The sequence below is a fragment of the Mytilus galloprovincialis genome, chromosome 8 (genome assembly GCF_965363235.1).
Source record: "Mytilus galloprovincialis chromosome 8, xbMytGall1.hap1.1, whole genome shotgun sequence".
Lineage (NCBI taxonomy): Eukaryota > Metazoa > Mollusca > Bivalvia > Mytilida > Mytilidae > Mytilus > Mytilus galloprovincialis.
Window position 1 is genome coordinate 30,520,244 of NC_134845.1, and position 24,128 is coordinate 30,544,371.

The 24,128-nt window shown below is 33.0% G+C and overlaps 3 protein-coding genes across 18 annotated transcripts in view; 2 read left to right on the forward strand and 1 right to left on the reverse strand.

Annotated features, from left to right (window-relative positions):
* The window catches only part of LOC143085539 (uncharacterized), a 38,428-nt gene extending 36,616 nt beyond the window's left edge, over positions 1 to 1,812 (forward strand). For all 16 annotated transcript variants that reach the window (XM_076261947.1, XM_076261943.1, XM_076261951.1 and 13 more), the window contains one exon: positions 13 to 1,812. In XM_076261947.1, the coding sequence (XP_076118062.1) occupies positions 13 to 41 (29 nt within the window). In that variant the 3' untranslated portion in view covers positions 42 to 1,812. The remainder of the gene's footprint in view (positions 1 to 12) is intronic.
* Positions 1,813 to 5,596: 3,784 nt separating this feature from the next.
* On the reverse strand, positions 5,597 to 9,974 carry LOC143085540 (heat shock 70 kDa protein 12A-like). The gene is made up of 4 exons (XM_076261957.1): positions 9,443 to 9,974; positions 8,689 to 8,910; positions 8,033 to 8,207; positions 5,597 to 7,469 (listed from the first exon to the last, which is right to left on the reverse strand). Exons 1-4 carry the CDS (start codon positions 9,839 to 9,841, stop codon positions 6,418 to 6,420), a joined length of 1,848 nt encoding a protein of 615 aa, XP_076118072.1. The 5' UTR covers positions 9,842 to 9,974; the 3' UTR covers positions 5,597 to 6,417.
* Positions 9,975 to 10,135: 161 nt separating this feature from the next.
* LOC143085541 (uncharacterized) lies at positions 10,136 to 17,197 on the forward strand. Its single transcript, XM_076261959.1, has 6 exons — positions 10,136 to 10,288; positions 10,760 to 11,331; positions 11,714 to 11,915; positions 13,755 to 13,835; positions 15,157 to 15,276; positions 16,477 to 17,197. The coding sequence occupies exons 2-6, from the start codon at positions 10,769 to 10,771 to the stop codon at positions 16,768 to 16,770; spliced, it is 1,260 nt and encodes a 419-aa protein (XP_076118074.1). The 5' UTR covers positions 10,136 to 10,288; positions 10,760 to 10,768; the 3' UTR covers positions 16,771 to 17,197.
* Positions 17,198 to 24,128: the final 6,931 nt, after the last annotated feature.

Consider the following 24,128-nt stretch of genomic DNA (forward strand, 5'->3'; position numbering starts at 1 on the left):
TTCTATTTATAGATATTGCAGAAGAGAAAGCAGCAAAATGATGTGTTCATCTGTACAGAATTCAAACAATTATTGAATGTAAATAAACCACAGGACGCTTGGTTCATAACATAAAACTACACTCTGTAAGCTTCGCTGGATTGGCTAAGTTTTGTCGCTAGAGTTAATTGCCAGTGTATTCACATATAAAGGATTTTCCTACATCAGTGATGTTTTAAAAGGATGTTAAAACCATTCATTGGAGACATTTCATTCTATTTTTTTTGGAATTGGTATCTAATGCTGAAAATTTTATTACTTTCAAAATATTAACCAGTTATTGTTTTAATTAGAAAGTTCTTTGGTAATATTTAAAAAATAATTCATTTGGATTTTTCAGTATTTTTCGTAAACAAAATTTTAAAGAAATGAGATTACATTTACAAAGGGAAATAACCCAGTGAAGTTTTCAAACAAGATGAGTGTTTCTTGTACATAGTGCAATATACATGTAATATGTTAACTTATAACCAAGGTCTTTTTCTGAAGCAGTTTCAAATGAAAAAGTTCTTATCACAGTTATATGAGTTTAATATTTCCTTATTTGAATATAAAAGTGTGCTGAAGATAACATTCAATTCCGAGCCAATGGCAATGTTATAGAATAGGAAAAAAAAACCATGTTTTTGTCAACAACAAAAAATTGAAAAAAATCCATTTGAACTTATGATATTTTGTCGTAATATTTGACCATTAATGATAATAAAATTGCATTATTTTAGACTAATATTCTTCAAACAATATTTTTAAAGGTTTTGATTTTTGAATGACATGATCTTTATATGAGTCCCATATAAAGCATGAAGTCAATGAAAAAATAAACATATAAAAGAGTAAAGTGCTGACTCATGATAATTAGGAATAAATTCATGTACTAGAACCAAAGGAATTGTCTGTTATCTTGTATTAAAGTGTCAATATTTTATAATTCCAAATGCCAAAATAAATTATTAAGCATTTTCTTACCATCTCAGGTTTTGAATAGTGAGCAATAATTTCAAACCTTCATAATTTTTTTTACAAATGTGATATGACCTATTCACTGCTGATCAATTATTTGTTTAAGTTTGTCTTTTGGTTAATTCAACATTAATAATTATATATTTTTATAACTTTATCATGTTCCATCAAGGTTTACTGTGGCTGCATGAAAGAAAATTTTTAGTATTTAGTTCATTATGTTTAAATTTGCATTTTTGATATATTTTCAAATGTATTGTTTTAGTTTGATCATCTCACTGTAAGTGCCTCCAGTTCCTTCAAGCTATATGTTAATTTTTTCATTGATGTTTTTTTTAATTAAATGTTTCATTAATACTTTGGTGAATTATTTCAGTTTAACAGCTATAAGGAGTGTTGTATTTTTTTTTAAAATAATTTGCAATTCCTACAGTAAATAAATACAATTCTCTACCATTTCTCTCCATCTCTCCCAAAAATGATTTTTGAAACTATTTATAATTTTGATTTAACCTACATGAAGTGTACACACTTTGGGACCAAAGGTGAATAATTGAATTTGTGACATCACATTCCGTTTTTTGGAAATTTAAATTTTGTATGATGTTGTATTGAATACTTCAGTTATTTGTTATATAAGGTTTGATCATAATGATTTATTTAGAAAAAGACCCGTTATATGCATAATACCATAACAATATAGATAAAACCATGGTAATATCTAATTGAATTAATCACGTCCATTCTATATTATCTCTCTTTAGTGCTTATTATGTTATAAAGGCATATTTTCAATAAAAATTGAAATTGTTACATGTATAGTTGTATTCATTTTCTTGACATTGAGTCCAAAGATATTAGATAACTGCTACATACTTATAAAAAGTGAAATTCTTTCACATGATAGAATTTATTTAAAATTTCACATAAACTTGCTTACATTTTGTTAATTTTCCGTGTGTTATTTGATTATTTTATCTGAAGGATTTTTATGCCCCTGTCGTAGGGGAGGGAGAATTAAGTGTTAACCTTGTCTGTGCTTACATCCTCATCAATCAAATTTGTTTCTGTTTCCTAACTTCAGTTTGCCTTTACCAAATGTTTTAAACTTATACGTAATGCTTATTACCACAAAACACAAATCAAGTTTGAAATTGGGTGTCATCACTTTAACCGTTCTAGAGTTATGCCCCTATATAAATGAAAAAATTGCAAAATCTGTCGTTTCTGTTCTCTAACTTTAGTTTGCTTCAATTATGTCCCTTTATAACTTTATATGATATGCTCAATGGGAATCATCTGTGTTCCCATTTATTGTTATGAAACTGCTGAAACACAATGCTGATTACCACTAAACTCAAATCAAGTACAATTTTGGGTAGTTTCACCATTATCGCACTTAGTTATGTCCCTTTAAAAGGTTATATTGAAGCGGGGGCATGGACACATACTCCATTTTTAAACCCCACCTACGATATTAGAGGCGCATTATGTTTTCTGGTCTGCGCATGTTCATTTGTCTGTCCCGCTCCAGGTTAAAGTTTTTGTTCTAGGTAGTTTTTACTGGATTTACGAAGTAAAAATTAGTTTTTGATTTGGGGATGTACAGCTGGTGGGCAGGCAGCTGCCAAATGTTGTCCATGCATTTACTCATGAACTGTTCACCCAAATTTTAATATGTTGTTACTGACAACAAAATGGAGGTCAAGTTCAATAATGAGAATTTTGACTTTTACTGTTCAGGATTAATGGGTCTTGAAAGATAAAAAAAATGGTGTTTCCAGCCTAAATATGTTGTTACTGATGACAAAATGGAGGTTCAGTTATGACGTTGCATTTATTCATGAACCATCCATCCAAAGTTTTTCAAATTTTCAAATTTTGTTACTGTTGACACAATGGAGGTCCAGTTTGATATTGATGATTGTTACTTTTACCATTTAGAAGTTTTGGTCCTTGTGATATTGATAAATGCCAGGACACATTTCAACAGTACATAATTTGATCTGTCTTTCCTTCAAAGCCCCTTATCAGAATGTTATGAATCTTTCTGAAAAATCTTGAATGTTATTTAATTGTGCTCCTGCTCGCACTAAGAAAACCATGGACTTGGCCATTTCTTTATGTGAGGTCAAGGGTATCATTTAGTTTGCTTTGCTTGCAGTTTAGCTAGTTTGTTTCATGATAGCAAGAACAGGCAGATCAGTTTATAAATACTTGTGGAAAAAGAAATCATGAAATGAAAAAAAAATTTGCAGTTACAATCAGCCAGAGTACCAAAAGATTTTAATTGTTTTTATTCAAGGAAAAAAATTTATAGCTCATCTGTCCAAAAAGATGGCAGCATAAATCACTTAAGAGCAATTCTTGATTCAGAATTTTTATTTGTTCTCTACATTGATACCAAATTTTTATTAACTTTACAAGGCTGTGAGACATGCTACAAATCATAGGCGGATCCAGGGGGGCCTTCCCCCCCCCCTTTCGTGGGAAAAATTTGGTTGATTATATAGGCAATCACTGAAGCATGACTCGAGTGGGTCCCCCCTTGTGAAAAGTTTTGGATCCGCCACTGCAAATATTCCTCCTTAACTAATGAGGAATGTCATACATAGGGCTGTTACCATGTACTACTATATAGGTTACTATTTAATCTAATGGAATGTCACAATATGTGTGTGATCTATGAAACTACATGCTAATATTTGAAGGAATACTGTACTGAATAACCTTTATATAAATTACAATTTTACACATTTGATACAAAAATTTACAAAATTAAAAAATTCTATATTAATCTAGATTGGGTTTCCAGATGTTTTTCATTTCAAACTTGAAAGGAAAATGATTAGCAAGTATTCTGCAAGGATTCCACATTCAGCTGGCTGAATAGAAACAATGATGTCGTTTAGGTTTAAACTGAACCAATGGGAAATCATATTTTCATTATATGAAAAATGAGTGAATCAATTGGATGCAAAACATAGCATATGAGACTAGTATACTTTATTCTAATATTGATTTTTATTTGTCTTTTCTGGAATTTCAAACCTTTAAATAACCAATTGGGATAGCCATTAATTCAAACAGATAGCCATTAATTCAAACAGACCATTTTGTCAGCATTTTGAAATTGTTTGAAGTTGAAATAGCACAAATTCAGACAATAGGTGGACATTTCACAACATTCCAGAGACTTTATTAATCACTGTTTACTCTTTATACAACTAGTAACTTGATGATAGATCTAACACAAATGTTGATCATGCATAATACTTGTTTCATTTCTTACTTTTGACCAAGGGATAATTCCGAAGTTTTGCATCATTTTCTGTGTATTTCCATGAGACTTTATAATTTTCAACTTTTACCAATGAAGGTATCAGCTAATCTGAACCAAATTCTGAAACTGAGAAGCCAAGTATTATGGTACTACCTTGGAATGATCTTTGAAGTGGCAAACAAGGTGTACACCTAGCTTTTGACTGATCCAGTAATAAAAATATTCATGTGAAACCAATAAGCAAATTGACAAAAATTACTTGCACACCATCCTCGTTTTATTTTAATCCTATGGAAAAAGGTCAGTCAAAGAACTCCCTTAGTTTACACAAAGAGTTTATCTCGTATAACCTCCTTGGATGACATATATTCCTACACAAGTGCCAGTTTTAAATTGCTTTATTTAGTATCATTAATGGCAATCATGGTATCAGTGCTAGTGGATTTAATTAACTTATCTTTACTTTAAGGCGCCCTTTAATTAAAGACTGATTACATATTAATTCACTCCAAATATCAAGAATGGTGTCTAAATGTTGTTTCCACATTCCATTTATAGAGGAAATTATGTTTTGCATTTTTCAAAGCCTTAGCCGATGAAAAGTCAAGATGTAAGAGATAGAATATTTCATTTAATCTTAATCTGAGACGTAATTATTTCATGTCATTTTAATCCTAAGAAAAGCATGGATAAGGTAACTTGTGAGTCTTTCTTTTTTACAGTTTCCAAAAATGGTGCTAATGATAAAATCACAGCTACAAGACAGGAATCATAGAGTTAAATCTCTAGCACTGTTTATAAAAAGAAACAATAGATTCCAATTCCAAACAAACTTTTATCATTTTGAGGCCATGGCAATATACCAAATTATGATCTTTGAACAGAAATTCATTAAATATAAATGCATTTTATTTAAAACCATAATAGGCACTGTACATGAGCTATCACAACACAAGAAACACACAACCTTTGATAGCACAACTCAGTATGAAAACTAACTAATTGTAATATTAACAAAAAGATATATTAACAATTGAATTAAAGTAGTATTACATGTAATAAAATCAAAATTAAGCTTAGGCAAAAAATTTGTGCACCCTACACAATACTAAATGCCCTCCTGTACATGTAGAATATTAACAGCAAAATACAAATTTTCATTATTATAATGTTAATCTTGTCACATTGTGTGTTAATTTACCATAACATTTGATTAAGTAATAAACACACAATACATGTATTAATATTTTGTAAGTGTTACATTATCTTTGCTTAGAATCGAATTTAGATGTGAATAAAAGGAGCCATGGAGTATGGTATACACCAATAAAACTGCACTGCAATTCAAAACATGAAAAAAATCAAAATTCTAATCATTTTCTAGAGGATATTTCGACTGTGATAAATAGACTTTTTTTCCAAAATAATCATCTGTTTTCTAACAATCATGTAGTCTAATAATGTTCAGCAATTTTCTATTTTCATAACCTTAAAAATAAATAGGAAAGGTACAAATAATAAAAAACATGATTAAAAAATCTTATCATGGGAGATAACTCAATCGTCTTTTGACAAATATGCAGATTTATAGAATACAAACTAGTTTATCTTATGAATAGAATTGTTTGTTTTTTTCTTTGAAGAACTGCATTCTTGAAGGAAACAGTCACAAGCTGACAAATATTAAGAACTTTCAATAAACCACCTGGTACCCGTAGTAAGACATCACAATTAAAAAAGTTCATTTGTAAGCTTATTGGAGTGAGGGCTTTGTCATGAAGGTGCAGATAAAAAGAATATTATTCTGATTTTTTTTTTTCATGATTGTTTCGGATGGACACAAAATAGCACCTCTTATCAAATACATTGTACAATTATAAATTGTCTTTACAGATATTATCAGAAGTCCATTATGGGACTTCTGATATTATATAACACTCGAGTTTCTACATGGTAATTTATGGATGTTCAATAACAACGTTATCAACTTATAACTATTGACTTGTGTAACCAATTCCATATGGAGCTATAAATGATGTAATTTACTTCTGAATACAATCGATCCAGTTTTGACATTTGAATGTCTGCTCAGTTTGTCCCATGATGATATATAAACAACTTGGTTCTTATATCTCTTAGACCGAGAGAAAATCTATGTAGGTTTCTCTTTGTGTCTGACTGGTATGATCAGATCCAATCACCTTTATTTCTGTCCCACCAAATATTACTTCAAGGTCAACTGCTCTGTCTTTGTCCCCTGTCATGTCTGGCATTTCAACAATCAAAGACCCACACTTTTCAACATTTTCCTCGTCTACGTATTTTAAATTACGTTTCGAAGATTTAAAGAATTCAAATATGATTCCCTTTTGATTTGTTATTATCGGTGTGTAAGTTTCCCGCCAAACTTCATTATGCCCTATTACTTCTCCTGCTTCAACCCATGGCTGCAATATTTTTTTACACAGGACCATTCCATCTGAAACACATTTCAAGTCTTCTCTATGGACGCCTTCTTCAAACGGCAGATAAGAACCCACTCCATATGTAAATCTACATATTCTTTGACAGATGGCACTAGGATCACATCCAAAGGTCACGGCGCCTTTCACAACGGCCAAACTTGCTTCCTCTGGAATCAAAATTGTGACGCGAGACTCAAAGGCCTCTTTTATTGAATGTTGAAGTTTCACTGATTCTGCAAATCCACCAACAATGAAAATATAACTTATGTCTTTTAGTCTGTTTTTTTGAAGCAGTGTATTTATGTGCTCGTTTATTTGAGACAGTGTATCTGCAAACAGTGAATGGACAATTTCAGACGACAGGACGAGTTTCCCGGACGAAAACCTCACTTTCTGTTTTGAAGTTTCCGAATAGTTCTTGATGATTTCCTGTACTCCTTTGCCTTCATGTTTGTAATTGCAGAAATTATAGGGTAAAGAAACTCGAACGGAATCGCATTCCCCTCGCTTTTTTATTTCGAAGTCTTGAAGTAGCTCAACAAAGTCTTTTGGAAAATCGTGTTTGAATGCTTTCATGTAACTTTCACCAAATATTCTCTCCGTCAGGTTTAAGAACTGTCTATCAATTACGGTGCCACCCCAAGCGCCTCCGGTGGCACGGAAAAGTTCACGAATTCTTCCATCTTTACGAATTTTGTGAGCAACTATATCGATTGTTCCACCTGAAAATTGTCAAAGAAGATATATATTTGATTTTTCGCTAATATTTCATGTTAGTGCAATAGTCTCAGACTTGATTAATGTTTTAACTCTGATACCAAATATGAATTTAGCCTTATTTAGGTAAGACAGATCTGTATATCCTTTGAGCGTTCCTGATAAGATAAATCCAGAAAGAGCTTTAGACGCACGATTTATAGTGTAGATATTCATTTGGTAATTTCTATATTTTGGAGTCCTTATTATGCCAATATGAATTTTTCAGATTCTATTTGTGAGTGAATGTTTATGTCTTCTATTTTCATCTCGTGGATTTAAAGTTTCCCTTTTCCCTTCTTAATCGTTTTAGATCGTCATCTTTTATATTTTTACAAGGTATGCAAATCCAGAAAATGATTAACAGAAACATTTTTTCTCTATAGAAACCACTTGTCTATAATTATTTCAGCCTTATTTTACTTGATAAATCATTTGAAAATGAAAATACAGTGATTATATTAAAACGGAACTAAAAGATTGTGGAAGAAACATAAAATGAAATTTGATATACAAAAAAATACTATACCTCCTGCATCAACAACCAGGTACTTTGTCCCTGGTTCAAATGTTGGTTTGGCTAGTAGCTCTTCTGAGTTACCCATAAAGGTTTCTGCTGGGAGTAGTTTACAATGCAAAGAAGCAGCTTCTGGTTCTAACGCGATCAGCAGTTGGTTACTGTGTGTAGTTTCAATCAAACCACCCTACAGAAATGAAATTAAGAATTAGTTTAAGTAGAAATACTTAGCCCTAAAAGAAGTGAAATTCAGTGTTTTAGCATAAGTAAAAAAAAAAGGTTTTATGAAACATCTGATCCTCGGGCTTACTAAAAACCAAGAGAACGTTTCTTGTTCAAATTCATTTTCTTAAAAGAAAATGTAGCGTTTATATCATTGAAACAGGGCCCAACGTTCTATATAGCAAAACGAGAGAAACAAATCAATACACTTACTTTGTTTGTATATTGTACAATTGTAATTGGGAAAATACCCTATCAAACTTGAATATAATATATACAGGTTAAAATATGCCTTATATATATTGTTTGAAGATGTCAATGTTAATAACAACACTTGAATTACTTTAACGTTTATACAAACAAAGCAAGCAATCCAGTCAGTTTTAAGAATTAGGAAATTAGCTGTAAACGATAAAGTAACATTTGTCTCTGACTCTGTTAATTACCTTATGTGCTGCCTCTCTCATAAACTGTTTGGCATTTTCATCCCATATTGCAGGAACAGTGAGCACCCATCTGATTGATTTTTCATCTGGTTCATATCCCATAGTTCCTGCCAGGTGTCTCAATAAGTGACGTTTCATGAACCAGAGAGATTTTGCAAATACATCAACTGCAAACTTCGTCTTTCCACTTGCGTCTTCAATTAAAATTTCGGTATTTAGAACCTGCGAAGAGAAGAATGGTAATCGAATGAGAACAGATTGATTTTGTTTATTGTTAAATGTTTAATTTTAGATAAAAACTACTCTTAATACACAATCATCAAACGTAGTAATCTTTTTTAAAGTATAATTCATTTAGTTGCAATTACTCTTAATACCTGCACAACAATGTTAAATCTGCAAATTTGCGGAAGCAAATTCATGTTCTTCCCTTGCTGGGATTCGAACTCATGCTATTGGGATATCGTGATAACACCGCCTGCACTATATACCAAGTGCTCTAGACAACTTTGCCACCTATGCTTTGAGTTCAGTATTTTTGTGATTTTACTTTTACTAAAAAATCAGTTTTCGGTGGTCTAGTGTTACCTATCCACCACATTAGTAAGTAGATGGCAGATTAGCTTAATTGTCTGTCGTAAAGGATCGAAAGATGCAGTCACAGAAATAGTCCTTTTGTTATTCTATATCATCTTTAATGCGTGACACAATTATAATTTGCAGATTTTATCATTAATTAATCTCATGAACTTACCTTGTTTTCATAAAGTTTCATTTTGAATTTGTCAAAGTAATAGTGGTTCCCAGCGTCCTCTTCGCTCAGGTCGTTGTACTTCAGGACGGCTTCAAATCCAAATGCTTCAAATTCTCCATCAGGTTTCAATAGCAGACAGGTTGGAGTTTTGTGCAAAAGAAATCCCTGTGTTTGTCCCCAGTTTCTGTTTGTGTATATTTTCTCCTTATTTGGTAAAAATGTATAGGCATATCCACTAAATGTAGTTCCAAAGTCAATCGCTGAGACAATTTTGTATGCATCAGCTGCCATTTCCAGTGTTGATGATACTGCTTCATCTTGCAACAGTTGAGGACTTGTCGGCTTGTTTTCAGAATTCGGTGAATCGTCTGTAGTATCAACAGCTTCGGAATCGGCCATGATGTTGTTAACGTGTTGTCTTTGTTCTGGGAAATTCCGCTGTATAGGGACGCTATGGATATTTATTGATTTGTTTTGTACAAATTAATGAATATTGGCAACAATTTGATACACAGTCAGTCGATAGCTTCATATATCAGTATATTATGAATTTGTCCTATTTAGTTTACCGATATGAAAAAAATAACACAAAATCAGCCAGACTTATTGAGCGTTTTTCAAATATTATTTTTTTTTTAAATATTGAATATTGGAAATTTATTTCTGTACAATCAATAATGAATGAGGCGCATTATGTTAATTGTGAAAACGATGAAGAGAAAATGACTCACGGCTCCTTCGTTTTTGATGGTTATTGATCCATGTTCTGTGATTTTTCAATATTCCATATTATTCCTTGGACTTTAGATGACATTTTGGTATTTTATGCAAAGTAAACAATAGAAGGTAAGCCATGAGAATCAATTTTAGAAATTTATGTTTTATACGGCGCCAATACTAACGACTTTCACAATGGAGCTTTTAAAAATTACATTATTATTTCTATTATTCGGTTAAAACACCGGATAGAGTTAATCAATATAATGGCTAAAATAGAACTAGACAGATGGCAGTTGGGTATAGCTATACACACGTGTTTTGTCAACAAATGATGGGCGGACAGCTTTAAATACATGTTCGTCTTCAAAAACATTGTACTTTTGTGAACTTGTATTTTTATATACACACCTGATTACAATAAGAACATATAAGAAATATAATTGATTTCAGACCAAATAATGTCTATAATAACCGTAGGTCATCTTTCTTTTAGTTCTCATGGTTCTGTTAAGTAACATATAGAAACAAGCTATAAATTCAGGTCAACATATTATGCGTACTATTATAATATCGTTATTTTTGTGCAAATTTATTTAGATATAAACAATGTCAGCAGCAGCAAAGAAACAAGATTTGTTGGTTGAAGCTAAATCATTCTGTGATGGCTTATCTAACGTATTCCTGATGAAAAGACGAGATCCTCAAACTAGGAATTTACTGGACACCGCAAAACGACTGATTGAATCTCTTTCTGCAGAAAATCAGAAGCCAACGGTAGGTTCACATGGAACACCAACCAGGTCAACTGGAGGTATGGGTCAACTTTGGGTAAAACTAGACGAACTAAAGCGAGAAAACGAGGAGCTTAGAAAACAAAGAGGTAGTAGCCATGAAGATAGAAGTCCATCAACTAAAACTCAACATGGACCTGGGGCAGAGTTAAACAAAATTCGCCTTGAAAACGAGAGCTTAAAAACAAAATTAGCAAAACATGAAAAGACGATAAAGGAATTAGAGACAGTAAATGCAAATCTACAAGAACAAAACAAAAGTTCTAAAGTGGCTTTGGAAACTACACAAAGATCCATGGAAACGGTGCTGAAAGAATACAGACTTATGGAAGATAGTGTCAAGTGTATGAAATCTGAAAACGACACACTTAAACAAAGGTAACTACGGAATAAATTAATTATGATAAATGAACTGAATCTATATTTAAAGAGATTAAGGCGATCGAAAATAATTAATTTTGACAACACCTTTGCTAAAAATAAAATGACAAAAAGAGAACAATAGCAATACAATACATAGAAAACTTAAGATTGTACAACAACAAAAATGCGATAGGAAGGGTAATTTGTTGTTTTTTAACCAGACTACATATGTTGATTTATATATCTATGAAATATATATCACTATGGTTTGGGTTTATCTTAACGTTTATATATCTGCAAAACCATTGGTCCAAATTATGTCTAAAAAACGACTCCTCCCTAGGGACTTAGTGACTACCTCCTAGTTTTTTAATTTATTTGTACATGTACTTTTTAGGGTTACAAGGTCAGTAAAACCTTTGCCTCGTCTGGATAATAGACAAGTTGAGAACCTGTCAGAAAAATGTCGACCTAGTAATGTAGCTGTAGCTTACAATTCTCTTGAGAGTCAGCAGTGGATTGAGGCCAAGGAATCTTTAGAAGACAACACGGAGTATGAAGAAGAAATAATCTTAAGAATTCTCTGCTCAATACTAGTGGTAAGTAGTACTGTTGTGTTTGGTAAAGTGTAAATAAAATAAACAGTAGGTTGACAGAATCATGAGAAAACAACATACAGTATGCCGAGGAAGCCATCTTAAGAATTATCTGCTCATTATTAATTGTAAGTACTACTGTTGTCGATAGTTTAAAGGTAGTTAAAAAAAGACTCTTGAGAGGACAACACAACAGAGGATGAAGCATAAAAAACCGCTGTTTTACTAATGGTTGGCATTACTGTTGTGTGCAGGTACCTAAAGAGAACAGGGATTTAAACCATATATAAAATCTCAAGAAGTTCCCATATTTAAAAGAAAGTTAAATTGCAAGATATCCGAATAACATTTTTTATATTTTATATATTTACTAGAACACACCCGCGAAATCGCGGGCATTCAGAGCGTAGTTTAAAGTATGTAAAGTGTTGTTGAAAGAATTTGGTAAAATATTGAATGACTGGAGAATTTCAGCAAAAGTATCATAAGTCATATATAGGTTATTTGGGACAGGAAAATGCTTTTTTTTTTTTTTTTTTTATCCCTCCTCCTTTATTTCCAAAATTCCCAATTTTTGTTTTTCTATCGATTTCAATATGAACATAGTTTTCATTTAGTATGTTATGAACATTTAAGTAAGGAGCCTGTAATTCAGTGTCGTTTGTTTATATGTTACATATTTGTTTTTCGTTCACTTTTTGTACATAAATAAGGCCGCTAGTTTTCTGGTTTGATTTGTTTTACATTGTCAGTTCGGGGCCTTTTGAAGCTGAGTATGCGGTATGGGCTTTGCTCGTTGTTGAAGGTCGTACGGTGACCTGTAGTTGTTAATTTCTGTGTCATATTGGTCTCTTGTGGAGAGTTGTCTCAACATGGCAATCATACCACATCTTCTTTTTTTTGTAATCAATGAATTTTGTAAAATATTTAATGACTGGAGAATTTCAGAAAAGGTATCAAAAGTTCACATGCATATTTTTAGCGCTTATCTGTATATTATGAACATTCATTACTATATAAATATAGTGTATTTACTTTCAATTATAAGTTTACTAATCGATCCATGGTTTTATTGATATAGTATACAGACCCTCTCTATTTAATAAACTCTGTGACCGCCGTGGATAGTAAACTTGAAAATGATAGCAGATAGAATTCTGAAAGTAAAATATTTAATGACTGGAGAATTTCAGAAAAGGTATCAAAAGTTCACATGCATATTTTTAGCGCTTATCTGTATATTATGAACATTCATTACTATATAAATATAGTGTATTTACTTTCAATTATAAGTTTACTAATCGATCCATGGTTTTATTGATATAGTATACAGACCCTCTCTATTTAATAAACTCTGTGACCGCCGTGGATAGTAAACTTGAAAATGATAGCAGATAGAATTCTGAAAATACACTTTATTCTTTGTATATGTATGTTCAAAGTATACAGAAAAACGCAAACCGGAAATCTAATCTGACTTAAAGTTTTATCCAATGACGGGACCATATCCGGACGCCTTTTTTCTCGTTTTTCTCCCAAAATAACTCAATCTGAATAATCATATGTATGGATGACAAATGCGACTATGCACTGTACCTATAGGACACAGAGGCGTGTTGATTAATTTATTGTGGAAAGGAGAGAAGCGACACCAAAAATGAGGTCTTCTCGTTTAATAGTATAGATACTGATGACATAAAAATTTTTAACAAGGACAAAGACTTTTTTTGTTCTTCTTTCCCCATTTCGAAACATTTTTCGCCGCCTAATGCCAAGTAATCGGCTATAAATATGTGTTGCTGATAGTCTCAAATGATAAGTTTTCTACGTCTTTGTTTTCAGAAAACCTACGAATGTTGTACAGATGTGAAGGAAGCCTCCAAATCAACCATTGCTGAAATCATCAATCAACCAACCATTGTGGTAAGTGTATTAAGACCATTTACATCCAATGACCAAGAGTTACCACCTAAAATAAGTAATTTTTACAACGTCAGTCGTTGATTTTACTTTTCCAAATTGAAGTTTCTGACCGACGAGTCAGAGATCAACTCTTACATTACTTTGACCCTTGCATATATGCATGCGCGTACTTCTCTATCAGTTTAACATCACCTGGTTGATAATTAGGAATAATTATATTGTTCTTTCCGACACTAGTCCCTGATTATCCTGTAGCATATTGAGTTTTCGGACGACATGTTGGCGGAGCCAGATTGAAAGCGTCAAGTATACTCTAAGTATATTGAAATACATAAAAGTCGTTCCTTTCTTTAAACCAATTTCTTTAATTGTGCCATAAACGGAAGCTTTGTCTGCGTTTGCACAGGCCGTCAGTTAATTATTCAATTGTCCAATCATGATCGTTGTTAATAACGAATTGGATAATTTGAGCTCACTTGGCCTCTTTAAGTTTATATCGGACATGACACATCAAGGGTACAATGTTTTTAACACGATTCAAGGTAAGATAGAGCTAACATGGACTTTGCTCATTGTTAAAGGCCGTACTGTGACGAACAGTTGCTAATGTCTATGTCAGTTGGTCTCTTGTGGAGAGTTATGTCATTGGCAATCACACCACATCTTCTTTTTTGTATATAAGAGTTCTTGTATTGCATGACATAATCATCGTTTCAAAGGCAAACAATATATAATAGCAAAAGAGTAAAACGTTAAATCTATAGCAATAATATAGCAAATAATAACAGACAAAAATAAAGGGAACTCTTTCAACATTTCAGGAATGCCACTTTTGTTAAGATGTACAAGACAATAAAACTATAGGTTTAACTAAAATTGTTGCATTCGTTGACAATAGAACCAGTAAGTATCCGAGACGAATCCGTATTTTTTTTTAAAGAGGGCGTGAATCCACCAAACTGTTAAAATACCATTTAAACTGCCGAGCGCAGCGAAGCCATAACATTTTGTGACGCAAGATTTTATGCAAACAAAAATGTTTGCCCTTGTTGGGTTTTTTTCCCCCTCTGTGTTCAAATTAGCCACAGTTTAAATCAAGCCATTGCCTGTTTATATGCAAATTGCGAAATAGGCGAATGCTTGCTGTTTAGAGTGAGCCAAGATTCTGTGTTGAAGGTCGTACTTTAACCTATAATTATTTACTTTTTACAAACTGTGACTTTCATGGAGAGTTGTCTCATTGGCACTCATGCCCCATATTCTTATATCTATCTATAAATTGCACGAACTATTAAATTCACTTACTTCTTTTTGTCTTAAGGTTTCAAATTTACAAGCTGCCTCTAATGGAAAGAACAAACTACCAGAAGAACTAACCGATGCAGTAGGCCAGTTGTACAGAAAACATTATCACAATATTGACACAGACGTAATTAGTCAGGTAAGTTACCACCAAACATGATTGTATATAGAAGTAAACAATCAGCGAATATTCAATAAATTATGAACAGCCAACTGCTGGGTGGAAATAGAACATTGGCCGGTGGAAATAGAACATTGGCCACGTGTGTAGTCATCAGCCATTATAGCACAAGGTTTAAATACTACTGTGAACATGGGAAATTACAAACTGTCAAACAAAGATACCATGCTTATAATTGTGTACGCCAAACGCGCTTTCGTCCACTTAAAACTCAGTGGCGCTCGAATTTAAAACCGAAAATTCCGAATGGTTTCCCGTTGTTTCGCTTCCATTGTTGACATTCTTTTCTATTTAATAGTTGATCACGCTCAGTTTGTGTTTTGACGTTTGAATAGTTTTACAATAGTCGTTTTTGGGGAGCCTTTATAGCTTGCTGTTCGGTGTGAGCCGAGGCTCCGTATAATGGTTTACTTTTATGAATTGTGACTTGAATGTAGAGTTGTCTCATTAGCACTCATAATACATCTTCTTATATATATTAAACCACCACTAGCTAAGGGGTTCAATTAAAGGTCACATGAATACGGATTTAATCTAAAAAGACACTTGTCTTTATACTTTATACAACTTTTTGTCAGATTCAAGTGCCTTTGATAATAACGTGTTTCTCGTTTCTCGTTTTTTATATAGATTAGACCGTTGGTTTTCCCGTTTGAATGTTTCTACATTAGTAATTTTGGGGCCCTTTATAGCTTTTTGTTCGGTGTGAGCCAAGGCTCCGTGTTGAAGGCCGTACATTGACCTATAGTGGTTTACTTTTATAAATTGTTATTTGGATGGAGAGTTGTCTCAATGGCACTCACACCACAATTTTCTATATCTATGAACTGGATATTCATAACGAAGTTATTACAGTATATTGTTTTGTGGTCATGGTGTATGTTATTTTTTAAGAAAATTATTTTCAATTACACTCAAATTATTACCTCATAGTAATACTGTATGTTAACTGTTTGGCAACCTTTGTTGTGTTCATTTTGTAGACTGATGATTGTCTCATTGACAAATACCCAACACATTTCCTTAATCCATTTCTATGTAAAACATACTGTGTTCAGTCAAACAATCGGTAAAATAAATAAGTCATACCAATTTTGATGTTATAATCAGTAGTACCATCATAAAAATATGCAATTCCAACTTATCATTTTATTTCAGAATGCTTTGTCACGAGTTATGAAGGAATTCAGTGATATTGATGATTCGTGTCTTAACAACAAACTTGTTGTGGCATACGCCAAGGAAAGTGCCAATTTAGCATGGCAGATGGTCATACAGCAACCACCGATGTGTCTTTCCGTGCAAGATACAAAGTTTAATGACGATTACCATAAACTTTGGTGGTCATGTGATCAAGCACGTGCGTCCGAAATTGAATTTTTCGTCTGGCCCGCCTTGTATGACTATAAAAATGGAAATTTGTTAATCAAAGGTTGTGTTTTTACAAACTGAACAGAAACAAATCAAAATCTTCCAACATTATACTTTCATCCGTGTTATATGTGGTCAAACAGAAGACACGTACGTGTTAATCTTTGTGGACTCACGGTTATTATTAGGTATTCTTGACCATCATATGAAACACCATCTAACATGATCATAGCTTTTACAGCTATTTGAAATTTGATGCACATCCAACGTTCATTATTGAATCTAAATATCAGAGAACTCTTTTTGTCAGAAAACACTGTCAAACATCCAAACATACCATCCACACTGATCTGTGTCCACACTTTGTTGAATGTAAAGAAAATGTCACAAATTAAACGGAATTCAAACGTACGTTTATAGATAATATACCTGCTATTTATACTATAAATCTAAGAACGCAAAGAAGGTTTCTACGTGTATATAAATTTAACAATTTTACGTTTACTTTCGTATAAAAAGCTTTGTCCGTTTCTATATTAAATGTTTTCTGACAATCAACATACGTAATTGCTGCCTGTAATATTTTTCTTATTTGCTTACAATGTCCAAATTTGTATAATGTTTTGAATTTGAATAATGTCAAACTAGCCAACATTTTGTATTTAGTTATTTATTAATATGCTTGTCAACAAATGTGTTTGTAGTCCTTTTTATATCCCCTTTATGCCGGAACTGTAGCATCGAGTAGTACAACAATAGAACATGCAATATGTAGCAGCACACCATATATCTATGTGAATAAACGTCATACCATGTTTTCCGAAAGAATAGAAAAAAGAATGTGTATGTTATGATCAGGTGCGTTATAATTTAAATCTTGCGAGACAAGAACAGACACAATGCACAATAGACGAAGATGAACTTTTGATTGATGTATGTAGTAGAAACGGCTACGGTTCCTGTTTCTAGGCTAGCTGACCGTTGATTAATGTATGTAGTAGAAACAGCTACGGTTCCGGTTTCTAGGCTAGCTGTTGATTGATGTATGTAGTAGAAACAGCTTTGGTTCCTGTTTCTAGGCTAGCTGTTGATTGATGTATGTAGTAGAAACAGCTACGGTTCCTGTTTCTAGGCTAGCTGACCGTTGATTAATGTATGTAGTAGAAACATCTACGGTTCCTGTTTCTAGGCTAGCTGTTGATTGATGTATGTAGTAGAAACAGCTACGGTTCCTGTTTCTAGGCTAGCTGACCGTTGATTAATGTATGTAGTAGAAACAGCTACGGTTCCTGTTTCTAGGCTAGCTGTTGATTGATGTATGAAGTAGAAACAGCTACGGTTCCTGTTTCTAGGCTAGCTGACCGTTGATTAATGTATGTAGTAGAAACATCTACGGTTCCTGTTTCTAGGCTAGCTGTTGATTGATGTATGTAGTAGAAACAGCTACGGTTCCTGTTTCTAGGCTAGCTGTTGATTGATGTATGTAGTAGAAACAGCTACGGTTCCTGTTTCTAGGCTAGCTGACCGTTGATTAATGTATGTAGTAGAAACAGCTAAGGTTCCTGTTTCAAGGCTAGCTGATGATTGATGTATGTAGTAGAAACGTCTACGGTTCCTGTTTCTAGGCTAGCTGTTGATTGATGTATGTAGTAGAAACAGCTACGGTTTCTGTTTTCTAGGCTAGCTGTTGATTGATGTATGTAGTAGAAACAGCTACGGTTCCTGTTTCTAGGCTAGCTGTTGATAAAATCGATGCATCAAATGCCATTGGATACACATCTGCATCTGGACTTTGCTTGTACGGTTTTGCAATGCTCCTATATTTCATTAAATTTCCCCTGACTTCTTGAGTAGGAATTGACAACCTTTCCTGAACACATTGATGAGTTTTGTGGACTAATATTTGTCTTTTTGTCGTTGTTCTTCTGACATTTCTTACTTTGACTACTGATTTTTGATTACCTTATCTTATGTCTAAGTAGTTCTTAGGTTTGTGTTTAGCTCTGATATTTTCCGTGATGATACATGTTGGTAGATAAATAAGGAAATGTAAAAGCTATGGGTCGTAAAATGTTCGTCTTGTTACCTTAATCTTATTTTAAATAGTCAGAGTGCTTGAGTCAGTTGCATTCCAAATGATACGACCATTCAATTTCCTGAGATAGACAAAGTCATGTATACCGAGTTTATTCAATACAACATTCCCTTTTTTATTAGTACAAATTGATATAATTCGAACCTTTTTACAGTGTCCTCTTCAATCGTTACTACTACAATATACTAGTTTATATATGTCGGATTATCGTGTCTATACTGCTGTCAGGCATCGAGGTTCACCAGCTATAAAACGAAATTAGTAATAGAAACAAATGTCATTTTAAAAAGAGGGATGCATGAACTCGTTTTTAAGTTATTTCAGTCTGAATGACAAAAATCGGTCGAAATGCATCTTTTATCGATATGTCAAAGTTTGACGTTGCGAAAAATATTATTTTTATTTTTATTTTTGTATCATATACCATTAATATCTAAGAGAAATAAAGGCTTCAGAGCAAATGTAATGTGATTTCCATCAAAATTGATATTTCAAAGGGCCACAATTTTAAAATATTTGATCAGCACTTCTTTTCGAAAGTGCCAAAGACATTGCTCATATAACCGTTATGATATATGTTTTACATTAAAAATTCTTGCAATTCTTCTGAAAAGTTGGAGCAAAAATGGACACAATTCAAGCTTGATACAGGTCGGAATTTGGATTGTAATCAAATATTTGACATATCATAGGTTTCTGAATAAATGTAGTCAAGAACTTGAAATTGGTTATATTGATTGAATTTATATCCAATTAAAGATTTCTTGCTGTCGTGCAATACATTGCACAATACCAGAGACATATATATACATGTATATACACATGTATATATATATGTCTCTGACAATACTTAGTAAATCTGTTGTCAGACTATAAACAAGTAAAGTTCAATTTATTCTCAATGTCATATTAGAGAAAGTTGTGAAAATCAAAAGGGAGCTTACATCAATAAATATAAACAAGTCACCAATGTCTCAGGAGAATTGCTGACAGCATTTTTGAGTTTTTGTCCGAAAACTGGAACCACCCTTTTTTTAATGAATAAAACCCAATAACTCAGAAATGTAAAATGTAAAAATATTAAAATTCTAAAGGGAGCTTACATCAAAAGATATAAACAATTCACCAAAGTTTCATCAGAGCTGCAGAAAGCGTTTTTTTAGTTTTCGTCCGAAAACTGGAAAATCCCCCTTTTTTATGAATAAATCCCTGTACCTCTAAAATTTATAAAAATAGAAAGGGAGCTCTTGTCAGTAGATATAAACAATTCCCCACAATTTCTTGCAAGTTGGTGTAAGCATTCTTGAGTTTTTGTCCGAAAACTTGAAAATCCCCCTTTTTTAATGAATAAAACCCAAAACTCGGAAACGTAAAATCTAAAATTTATTAAAAAAAAAACGAAAATTTACCAAAGTTTTATGCAAATTGGTTGTAACCTGAGAGTTCCGAATGTGCAAGTGAATGGATGTTTGAAAAAGACGAGCGAAAGAAAACCAGAGTTTTAATAACTTTTCTCTAAAAGTTTTTCCCTGTATATTTTCCCGTGTCACACATTTGTTTATTTAACAACTTTTATTGAATTTTTCTCGTGTAAATAACCCTGTAAATCCTGTTAATTTAATAGATAAGGGTAGATTTGTGTCCAGGGTCCGCCATTTTTTCCCGTGCTAGTTCCAAAGAAAGGTGAAAACTTGTAAACAAATCAATTACCTGTGTATATATACTAAAGAACAATACCAAAACACTTATGTCAATAGTAAAAATAAGGAAAAACATATTTAACATATGTTTGGGTAACGCAAGAAAAAAAGAGCCAAAGAAAAAAGCCCTTCTCATAGCTGACAGCAGAGGCAGATATCTGGCGGACGAAATTTCAACTGAAAAATTTATTGATATAAAAATTGTCTCTGAACCTGGACTTAATATCAACAAGACCCATATTATTTGGAAATCTATTAAGGCCAACATAAAGAAAAAGGACAGAGCAATATTATTTCTGTGGATAGCCCCCTGTGACTTGACAACAAAAGAAGGGAAATTCATCTCCCTCACCTATAACACATCAAAATATCACAGTAAAATAGACAACTTAGTAACCAAATTTTCAACATTAAAGGCTCAGATAGAATCGAGATACAAGCATACAAAAGTCTGTTTCCTGGAGTGCCCACCATACAGTATCAAACTTTATAACAAACACCAAGGGCACGAGGACCCGATCAAATTTACAGAACAAACCACCAGGCTCGAAAATCAAATCTTTTACCTAAACAGGCAAATACGCAGGCTAAACACGCAGCTATATAGAGTAAGATCTACTGACAAACCTGCGAAGGATCCAAACAACAACAGCCAAACCATAAAAGACAGGAATAAAAGCTCAAACCTTTACTATTCACCAAATTTTACCAGAGATCTCCTTCGTCAGACAAAATTTCCGGGGCAAAAAACAAAATACTATACAGACTTTAAAATTCTCAAAGACGGTCTTCACCCGAGCCCACTACTATCAAAACTTTGGATTAGAAAGATCTTAAAACGAGTGGTAGAACTCTGCTATTAGTTTACGAAACACAGTATAAGCAAGGTTTTAGCTTGCTAACTTTAACTTCAACTTCAACTTTTTTATTCAAACATTATATCTATTCAAAGCAAGGCTTAATCTTGCTAAAAGACTACAAAGATACAGTTCTAATCATCCAACAACGCATATATAATCCATATTAATCAACAAATATTTAGCTGCAATTTCTTGGGCTCATTCATATATTAACATAACATACTAAGTTTCTAGCTTACTTGTCCTATCGAACATACAATAACCATTAACAGTTTATAATTACAAATATAATCTTAGCAAGGATAAAGGTTGCTTCATCATCATAATAATCAGTATCATAGTATTCAAATATTTCCTTAGAGCAAGGATAAAGCTTGCTTCAGCATAATCAACATACTAACTCAAGACTCCATCACAGCGAAGTAATAACTTGCTACATCCCGTCCGCTTTAAAGAATCTATACAATATAAGCAAGGATAAAGCTTGCTTCATCCTCATCATAATTTTCGAATACTCATTTATATAGCAAGGATAAAGCTTGCCTCATCATAATCATCATACTTAATAAAGACTTCCAATCAGCAAGCTAATAGCGTGCTACAATTTCGTCGCAGTAAAGACCTCCACATATAGCAAGGTAAAAGCTTGCTCAGTATCAGCTACAACTATACAATCTAAGCAAGGACAAAAGTTTGCTCCATCTTCACAATCATATTTTTTCAAATACTTATATATAGCAAGGATAAAGCTTGCTTCATCATAATCATCATACTCAGTAAAGACTCCATCATAACAAGGTAATAGCTTGCTACAATTCGTCCGCACTAAAGACAATCAAACAATATAAGCAAGGATAAAGCTTGCTTCATCCTCATCATAATTTTCGAATACTCATTTATATAGCAAGGATAAAGCTTGCCTCATCATAATCATCATACTTAATAAAGACTTCCAATCAGCAAGCTAATAGCGTGCTACAATTTCGTCGCAGTAAAGACCTTCACATATAGCAAGGTAAAAGCTTGCTCAGTATCAGCTACAACATTCTAATAAATCATCATAATCATCATACTCAGTAAAGACTCCATCATAGCAAGGTAATAGCTTGCTACAATTCGTCCGCACTAAAGACAATTAAACAATATAAGCAAGGATAAAGCTTGCCTCATCATAATCATCAAACTCAGTAAAGACTTCCAATCAGCAAGGTAAAAGCTTGCTACAATCTCGTCGCATTAAAGACCTCAACTTATAGCAAGGTAAAAGCTTGCTCTTTATCAGCTTCAACTATACAATATAAGCAAGGACAAAAGCTTGCTCCATCTTCACAATCAAATTTTTCTAATACTTATATATAGCAAGGATAAAGCTTGCTTCATCATAATCATCATACTCAGTAAAGACTCCATCAGAGCAAGGTAATAGCTTGCTACAATTCGTCCGCACTAAAGACAATTTAACAATATAAGCAAGGATAAAGCTTGCCTCATCATAATCATCAAACTCAGTAAAGACTTCCAACCAGCAAGGTAAAAGCTTGCTACAATCTCATCGCATTAAAGACCTCCACTTATAGCAAGGTAAAAGCTTGCTCTTTATCAGCTTCAACTATCATCATACTCAATAAAGACTTCCAATCAGCAAGGTAATAGCTTGCTACAATTTCGTCACATTAAAGACCTCCACACATAGCAAGGTAAAAGCTTGCTCTTTATCAGCACAGACCTAAAGTTAGCAAAATACAAAAAAACTATGGCAACATTAATCCAAAAACAAGAAGTGGCTGTTGCCAAGCTAAGAAGAAGTAACAGATCTAAAACACAGTTAACTTCATGTCCAGAAGATCAAATTTCAAATGGAAAAAATGTCACTAGAGAATACAGCCTCAATAGAAGGAATGCTCTACAGAAAAAGATTGACAACTGTAACTCCAAGCATATAGATATCAACTTTAAGCCAGGAAATAATGTTATAATAGCCTTCAGCTCTGCAGCATACGAACTTTTCCGGGTAGAAATGAAGGAAAAATTAAACAGCCCACAATTCACTTTTAATTACAATGTGACACATGAAGCTATCTTTGATGAACAAAGACATATAGTAGAGGATAAATATAAAATACACAAGAAAAAAATGGATGGTACTTCAGGGAAAATCTCAAAATGTACAATCAACTCATATAGAACCACCAGCAAAATACTTGTAAATGGTTCTGAAATAAATATATTCCTACAGCATATACTACCAGACATACAGGAATATATAAACAAATGTTCTGATGTACTAGATGTTGCAAATACAGGTATGGCTGAAACGATGAAGATGATAGAAAAGAACAGGAATCAGACATCTGAAATAACAGTAAGCACAGAACTGGTAAAAACATCAGATGAAACCTCCAGTCAAGTCCAACCAGTTAAACAAGATACGTTAATGCAGGATGACATAGACATATGCCTATGTCCCATATGTAAAGAAGAATCTCAAGAAAACACTATTGCCTGTGATGAATGCAACGAATGGTTTCATTACAGCTGCCTAAAACTATCAACAATGGAGGTAAATAAAATGGACCCAGACACTCCATATATATGTGACCTTTGTAGCTATGAACTTATATTTGAAAACAAGGATAAATCTAGTGAAGACACTAGCTATACACAGTTGCCAATCACTATGTATAGCCCAATACAAAATTCAGAGAGGAAAAGTGATACAAACCTTATGGCTGATCAAGAACAAAAGAATGAGAATAACACAAGCTCAGACCTACAGATAAATGC